Source organism: Populus nigra, chromosome 12 (genome assembly GCF_951802175.1).
Source record: "Populus nigra chromosome 12, ddPopNigr1.1, whole genome shotgun sequence".
Lineage (NCBI taxonomy): Eukaryota > Viridiplantae > Streptophyta > Magnoliopsida > Malpighiales > Salicaceae > Populus > Populus nigra.
Genome location: NC_084863.1, coordinates 7947540 through 7956007, shown reverse-complemented (window position 1 = coordinate 7956007; position 8468 = coordinate 7947540). Strand labels below are relative to the sequence as shown.

Here is an 8468-nt window from a genome sequence, read left to right as displayed (position 1 = left end):
AGCCAAACCCATTGCTATAGAGTCCGGCTTGCAACTAGACTCACAAATCTTGGGTCTAACTAGGCAGTTGGACTTGCAAAATGCCAAATATGTTGGGTTGAACGCCATAAATTAACAAGCTTAGGGTTTAACTCGAATCTTTATGTTGTAGAACGCCAAATATATTGTGTTGTGACACCTGAACTCTTATCAATAAGCCCAGGGAAAGTACTCATTATTTCCAAAGCACATGGTGGTGGGTCTGGCTTGGCAGTTAGACTTACCGTTATTAGGTCTGGCTTCCTACGAGACCCAAGGCTATTTAGTAAGACCCATCGATTTTTTGCCTCTTTAGATTTTTTTCTTTTCTCTTATTTTATTTTTTTATATGGTAAAAATAAATAAATTAATGAGAATTTTTTTATGTTGTACAAAAGTTGGGTGATGATATATTTTTTTTTCAATTGAGGTTGAGTTGTGTTGAATTTATTTTCTCTTAGTGTTGAGTCTTGTTACCTAGCATGACTCAAAAGTGTTGGGTCCTGTTGACTAGCAAGATCCACTAACGGTGTGTTCAGTTGCCCAGTTAAAACCAACAGCTTTTGAACTTTTTGGCTGACAGACCTCATAACTTTTGGGTCTAGTTTGACAAATAGATTCAATATTCTTTGAGTTTAATTTTTTTACTAGATCTAAAAATATTGGGTTGATTTAACCATCAAATCTAAAATTATTAGATCTATTTTTATAGATAAATCTAAGATTATTTTGGATTTGATTTGATTGCCAGATTCATTAACAATAACCCAAGACATTTGATATTTTTTTATATTTAATTTTTTTTAAAAATTTTAACCCGTCGCGGAGCACGGAATATTATATTGCAAAATTTATGCTTACGCACGCTTCTTTTCTTCTTAGGGATCTTGTCTGAGTGCCAGATCTCTTGCTACCTCTCCCCCGTCTGTCTCTGCTTTCTTTCGTAGAGATCTCGCTACTTGTAAACTTTTCGATTTACTTCCGACCCAAAATCCCATATTGCCTGCTCGCTGATGGGGTTTCGTTCAAACCCTAGGTTTCTCTTTGTAGCTGCTGCTGCTGCTTTTCTTCTACTATTCTCCTTCTCTTACATCGCTGCTGCTGAGGTCTGTTACTTCTGATCCGTATTTCTTTTTATAATTTTTGTCCGTATATGTTTTTTTTTTCTTGTGATATTATTTATTATAGGCAGATGGGGTGGAAAATGAGGGAGATGAATCAAGATCCTTTCAAGATCTCGGCCGCCGTGGCATGGTATTTATTCCTATTACCATTTTGTTTCTTTCTAAGAAAACCTATTTTTGGTCTTAGACTCATTTATGGATGCAGATTGTTACAAATGGTGGTGATGCCAAATCTGTTCTTAAATTGGACTCTGGTCTTGGACTTTTCGATGCATTCTTTGCTAGCTTCTCAATGATTATGGTCAGCGAGGTCTGTGCTATCTACTCTTGTCTTACTTATTTTTTAGATTAACCATGGAAGGAAAGAAATTGTTATTATCATGTTTTTCTGATTGGTGCTCGGCTGTATCTTCTTAAATTTTCTCGGCATTGATTTTGTTAAATGTTTCTATTGCTTGACTTTTATGGTGCTTGCTAGATTGGAGATGAGACTTTTATAATAGCAGCTCTTATGGCAATGCGACACCCTAAATCTACTGTTTTGTCTGGTGCACTCACTGCATTGATTGTTATGACAGTAAGTTATCTGGTTATTTGTTTCAGTTTCTACTTCAACCAAAGAACTCTACCTTTTCTTTGTTTTTTTATCCCTTTCTTTCTTCTGACATTGCAAAGTGATTGGATAGCATTGAATGGAATGTCCAGCAACTACACTGCACTTTTCTTATTCTCAATGTTGTGAAGATTAAAGCTGTTGTGCTATCATTTAGGTACTTTCTACTGGACTAGGTAGGATTGTGCCAAATTTGATATCAAGAAAGCATACAAATAGTGCAGCCACAAGTATGTATTATATAAATTACATTTATTTATTCCTTCTCAGATACCAGTTGCTATATCTTCTTTTTATTATTCTTCTTCTCTAGGAAATGCCTTCCATGCTGCAATTTGTTTGTGGTTTTAAGCTTCTTTAGTCCATAGCTTTAGGGAGGTCGGTGAACTATGACAATCTATATGTTCGATTATCTGCATTTTTTGATTTTCTCCTGTATTGTGAAAGATCTTCTGCCTTGTTCAGTCTGTTCCCGTTTCTTGCCCTATCTTAAGTTTAAGGGGTAAGGCAGAAAATATGACTAACGTGTCCATGCTAGGAGGAAATACTCATGAATACTGGCAATTGAGATACCTGGTTGTAGTTCCAGTAAGTTCTAGGCAGGATTCAAATAGGATTATTGCAAAACATTCTATCAAACCTAGGAAGGCTAATAGTTGGTAGTTGGTGTATAGTTTCTGTCTTAAATTGAAGTTCTAGATGTATGTGCCACATTTTATTTTCAGAATCTCAGCTTTAATCTTTGCCCATATATCAAAACTGCCCTGGCTCGTATTCTAATTCTTCATATTTAGAAAGAATTCTGAAAACTGGATGATTTATTCAGAGATAGATAGGGTGGATGTCCCATTGAATGATACAGATGTTGCCTGTGAATGAGGAGAAACAGCACTAAGTTTTGCCTGTCATTCCTTGTTAAAACACCATTTGAAACTTGTTAATTTTGACCTTTAAGAAAACCCCGTCTAGTTTAGCAAGACATCCATTGAAAATATGTAGTTTCCAAAACTAAATTAAATCCTAAGCATTCATTATTAGAAGATTTAAGTACTTCTCTACAAAAACAGGATTAAAATAATTTCAGTGCACTGTTTGGTTCTTAAATACATTCACTTGGAACACTATGCTAGCATATGAAAGTATGAATAGATATGTGCATGGAAGGATCATTGGTAGGCAATTGTTGAACTTGATGGGGGCAAGGATGTCATTTAGTCACTCCATCAAGAAATGTGTTGTCAATGTACTGTTTCTTTGTTGTTAGTCACTTAAATGGGATCATTTTCTCTGGTCTTATGATCATGATAAATATAGGAAGAATAGCTTTCATTTTGACCTTAAATGGTTGCAAATCTTCTTGTCAGGTTTCACCTACTGGACTCTCATGTACATGTGGAACCAGAGTTGAAAATTTATGGGTTGTGTTTACTTGTGGGAGCTTGTCTAGTTTTCTTTGAAAAATATTTTAGAAAATAGAAAACTATAAAAACACATTTACTAATTTAAAATGAAATCTGTTTTGTTGAAAACACTTTTTTTTCTCTATTTCCCCAATTGCTGGAGAAATTGAAAAACACCAAAAAGTTGTTTTTCCAAATTCTCCACTGTAAAAAACAAGGGCCTTGTTTGGTTCACTAAATTTTCATGTCTATTTCTTTTATTATCTAAATGTAAGTCTAACAATACCCTTGTTTTCCATTTTATAAAATTTGTGTTCAATAAACATGTTTCCACAATTTTCCATGGAAAAATCATTTTAAAATAAATAAGAAAACTAGAGAAGGAAACTACAAAGTTATTTTCTGAAAGTAAACATGATTTTGGTAGTACAAAAATGTCACCTCAACAACAGAATCTTATAAATTATTGGAATAAGGGGTTTGCTGCCTGCCTCATTATAATCTATATAGGAACTAAACAACAGTGAAATTTCCACAAGAATAAAAATAAATTAATGTTGACTTGATTAGTCTTCATGCTACAAAGTTTGTACCCGATCACCTTTGTGGTTTAATTCTGTTGTAGAAAGCGCTACAAGCAAATTTTTAACTGGTGCCCTTATCAACTACAAGGAAAATTATGTTTCAAATTGCAGCCCTTTGATGATTTCCATATTTTTTAAAAAATATCTAAGAATTCAAAGAGTTGACTATAATTGAATAAATGTTTTAGGGGGACCTCTGTCAGTTGCATTGTCAGATTCCATGAGTTGGATAAATAATGTACATGGTGGAATTTAGTCCCACAGGTAGAGTAAATCTGAATGTCAATAGCTTTTGGTGCCCTTTTATATAAACTGTACTTGTCATGGTCATTAACAGTGTCAATAAAACATAGAAATCTTAGTTTGACTTCTGATTTCATATTTCACTTTCACATGGTAAATGGAATTTGGCTAATCTTATTTGTGTGCTAGAATAAGGTTCATTATGTAAACTAACCATTCTATTCTTTCCATATGCAGTTCTGTATGCATTTTTTGGCCTTCGGTTGCTTTACATTGCCTGGAGATCAGATTCAAAATCATCCCAGAAGAAAGAAATGGAGGAGGTATGTTTTTCCTTTTCTTAAATCTGTTTTCTTCCACTATTAAATGTCTAAATTGAAGATGCATTTTCTTTCATTGCTGTTAAATAAATAATATCTCCTGTCAAACAAAAGAGAGTTTAAGATTCTTGTAGCTCTCATTTCTGGTTTGGGATGTCTCTGTGGATGAGTAATTGATGATAGGATGGTTAGCTTGTTTAATCTGTGAGGTTATATTCCTTCCCCCCCTCCCTCTCTCTTTAATGCTTTGATAGGCTTTGGGCACATTGGTAAACTGTGTCTTTATCATAATATCACTATGATCCGCTGGTTTAGCCAAGTTGCTATTACATTCCTGATCATAACCAGTCTTCTGATCCAACTTTTTTCACTTCTTTTCTTCACCTGTTTTTTTTTTTTTTTTTTTTTTTTTTTTTTTTTTTGTAAAAGTTAATATTGCCTTGTTTCTGCCCCGTTTTATTTCTCTCTAAAAGTTCTCTATGCCATGGGGTCATGAACTGTCCGCATTCTTTCTTAATAAATGATCTGTTTGTGTAATTTATGTAGTTTTATTAATTTGATTATTTGAGGCTCCTAGCATGGTGGTACTTTATTGTGATTTCTTTTGAAAAGAAATTCTTTAGATATTTTTTGAAGCTTAAAATTTGATTCCCTTCTCTCTGCATTGGCCTTTCCTGAGATGGTATTACCTATATCTTGAAGCTGTGCATTTTGTGTTCAGGTAGAAGAAAAACTTGAGTCTGGTCAAGGGAAAACATCCTTCCGCCGTTTCTTTTCAAGATTTTGTACACCAATATTTTTGGAGGTATGTGTAATGCCTCATGCTTGTTCATCATTCTGATCTCATGAAGTATTTCACATTCTTTAATGTGTTATATAGTAATGGGATTTTGTAATGCCAAGTCCTTTTGCCACTCTGTATTTAAGTATGATGATAACTGCCTAAGATTATGTTCGTTTTAGGTATTTCTGTTATAATTGTCCTGATAGAATCTCAGCAGAAGCATTTTTGTTTCTCTATACAGTCATTTATTTTAACCTTTCTAGCTGAGTGGGGAGACCGTAGCCAGATTGCTACAATTGCTGTAAGTTCATTTTCTGATTCTTGTGTTCTTATAGAAATTATAGTGGCATGGCTAAGTTATAGTTGCTCCTTTTGCCTTGTGACATTTTATTTGTTGTTTTCTTCTTGTGCTGATTGGTCATTTGAGTACTTGGTTTCCCTTACATATTCTGTAAATTAGGATTATACTCGAATGATTGTTGCAATAGGATTTTGAGCCTTTTCTCTTATTGTAGAGAAATAATTTCATTAAGAAAATTGAATATAATAAAAAAATGGAGGTTATGACATCCATGCTAAGAACAAGAAAATTTCTTCATTATATAAAGCTCTCCAATCTTTCTATGCTATATGGATACTCTAGTGACTCTCATGGAAGAGCGCCCGCCCCTAATGAAAATTCAAGAAACCACATTCTCCCAAAACCGCTGTAAAGGTAAATGTTTTTTGCGACAAGGCACTATTTAGGACAATTTGTTTTTTTGGATCTTTGGACTCTCCAGTTTTGTATCCTAGACTTTCATTTGCGTAGTATGGTTACTGTTACAGCATATCATTGAAGTAAATATCACAAACCATAATACCTGTTGGTGGTTAGTCCTGATTAGCTGGTAGTATGTATGGGCTTTGATACACCTCACTCCAAATTAAATTCACATGTGATACACCTTTGTCTTCCGAGTTTTTTGCCAAATGGCTTAAAAGCAATAAAATAACTATCTTCTAGAAATGTGTGCTTAGCTCCTAACTACCAACCTAACTATCCATATCCATGTGCAGTACAAGAGAGCAGTAATGAGGCAGCTGAATTTAGCCTTTTAGGCTGTCATGTCTGTTGCTTCCTAGTTTTGTAGAGAGTTCAATAAAGCGTTTGTTAGGTCTTGTAATGAGTTTTTTAGTCATTTTGTTGGATGAAATAGGATTTTGTGTTTGTGCATGTTAGGTTCTTGAGAGTTTCATCTAAACAGTGCAATATTTATATTAGTGCAGTCTTGTGTAATTATCAAAAAAGAAAAAAGAAAAAAGAAAAAGGAAAAGGAAAAAGGAAAAAAAGAAAGTAAAAAAGAAAAGAAAAGTCCTGGGCAGGCAGGTTGTCAAACCCCCCTAAATTGTGTTCTTTATAATGCTGTGCCATTTACAATTTGCCTAACATGCAGTATCAGAACCAAGGTTTGGTTTGTCGTAACAAGATTTTGGACTTATAGTCTTCAAATGCGAATACCCCATTATCCACTTGATTTCATGGTTCCTCCGTTTTGTGCACTCTCTCTATACAATTTTTTTTATGCATCTGACTTGCATGTGTTTGTGAGTTAGTTTGAAGTTGGAACACACAGGAACTCATAAGCTCAAAAGCAGCTATGAATATATTGCATGAAAGATCAAAATGGTTCCCCATAATTATGATGTCTGCTATTTGCTTTGCTTAGCCAGAGTGATTTGAAGGGGAAGATACTGTGATTAGCAAGCAATTGTGTTCTTTCTATTTTTATTATCTAGTGATGAACGCAATTGTTTTGGTAGAATATCAAACATGATTTATCTTCTTGTTGCTGGGTGTTTTATGTTACTGTAGTCTCAAATTGCAATTTTGTAGAAGCCAGGTATTCCGTCGCTGTCTTGTAAATTTTTGACAAGAATTTCTGGTCCTGCAGTTGGCAACACACAAAAATGCGCTCGGTGTAGCTGTGGGGGCTACTTTGGGACACACTATTTGCACTTCCCTGGCAGTAGTGGGTGGAAGCATGCTAGCATCTAAGATCTCACAAGGGACAGTTGCTACGATTGGAGGCTTACTTTTCCTTTGCTTTTCCTTGTCTTCTTATTTCTATCCTCCTCTATAAGTGATAATGTAGGCAAACCCGATATACATCTTTTATTTTTTTGAAGCGTCGACGCTCTTTTTATTTTTTCTCGAAACAAGCACAATGCTAACTGGTTGACTCCAGACAGATGTTATTCTTTTGTACAATTAGCATATATGTCAAATGTTTCTTCAATTTTACTTGTGAACACATTGATACTTGTTCAAGCAAAATAGTCCATCTCCTAGGTAGCTTATGTTTTACTTGGTTATAATTTCCTTCAATCTTTCCTCGTGCTTTTTCCTTGTGAATCTCGTCGAAGAGAGGAGAGTTATAGTAGAGAATCCCCTCATGCGAGTGTCCTTGATTGTATTATTTCAAGAATTGATTTTTTTTTTTTTACAATGTAAACTAGTATTTCATTAATACCAGAGTACAAATTAACAAATATACGAAAGGAGAACGCTGTGTCGGTGTAATTTTCTTGAACTGTTATTTATTTTCTTCTCAATCTCTATTTTCGTTTTCAATTGCACCCTATCTATGAAATTGATGACTGATTTTTTATGGTTTGTTATAGGCAAAAAAACCTTTAGAAGATATAGTATTAAAGTGTAAAACAGGGAAAAATGTGTTGGTCAAATTAAAATTAGCACGACAAAGTTTGTTCATTTTGATCCCTTTATTTTCACTTTCCTTCTACTTCAGTCTCTTTAGCTTATGAAAATTTCATTTTATTTCAAAACTTTATTATATTTTTATTTTTCAGTCCTTTGTATCGCACTAGATATTATGACGATTACTCTCTTTTGTAAGTATTTTTATTTAGAGGGGAAAAGAGGTCTAAAATAAAGTATGAGTTGTAATAGAGTTGTTATCTAGTATTATGATTATCAGATTTTTAACTGGTTTTTCAAAGTACCAAGTAAAAGATTAGTTATATTAAAGGGAAGATACTATCATGATAAGATATCTTACATGAAGTAAGCTGAATTGTTGTGTCTTTTCTTACGATTACTCTCTTTTCTAAGTTTTTTTTTTTTATTTAGAGGGGAAAAGATGTCTAAAATAAGGTATAAGTTGTAATACAGTTGCTATCTAGCATTATAGTTATCAGAATCTTAACTGATTTTTTAGAGTTCCGAGTAAAAGACTAGTTATACTAAATAGAATATACTATCATCATTGAACATCTTACATAAGATAAGCTGCATTGCTATATATCTTTTATTTATAATGGGTTTAAGATGCTTATATGCTAAGGGTCTATCTATACTAGTGTATGAATACCTATGGTT

At 33.7% G+C, this 8468-nt stretch overlaps 1 protein-coding gene across 2 annotated transcripts; it reads left to right on the top strand.

Annotated features, from left to right (window-relative positions):
• The first annotated feature begins 859 nt into the window (after positions 1-859).
• LOC133670125 (GDT1-like protein 4) lies at positions 860-7380 on the top strand. 2 transcript variants are annotated; one of them, XM_062090597.1, is made up of 9 exons: positions 867-1124; positions 1207-1272; positions 1348-1452; positions 1621-1719; positions 1913-1985; positions 4220-4305; positions 5024-5107; positions 5328-5387; positions 7021-7380. In XM_062090597.1, exons 1-9 carry the CDS (start codon positions 1032-1034, stop codon positions 7207-7209), a joined length of 855 nt encoding a protein of 284 aa, XP_061946581.1. In that variant the 5' UTR covers positions 867-1031; the 3' UTR covers positions 7210-7380. The 2 variants fall into 2 exon arrangements, with proteins under 2 accessions (XP_061946582.1, XP_061946581.1); XM_062090598.1 differs by lacking the exon at positions 5328-5387 and having other exon boundaries at positions 860-1124.
• Positions 7381-8468: the final 1088 nt, after the last annotated feature.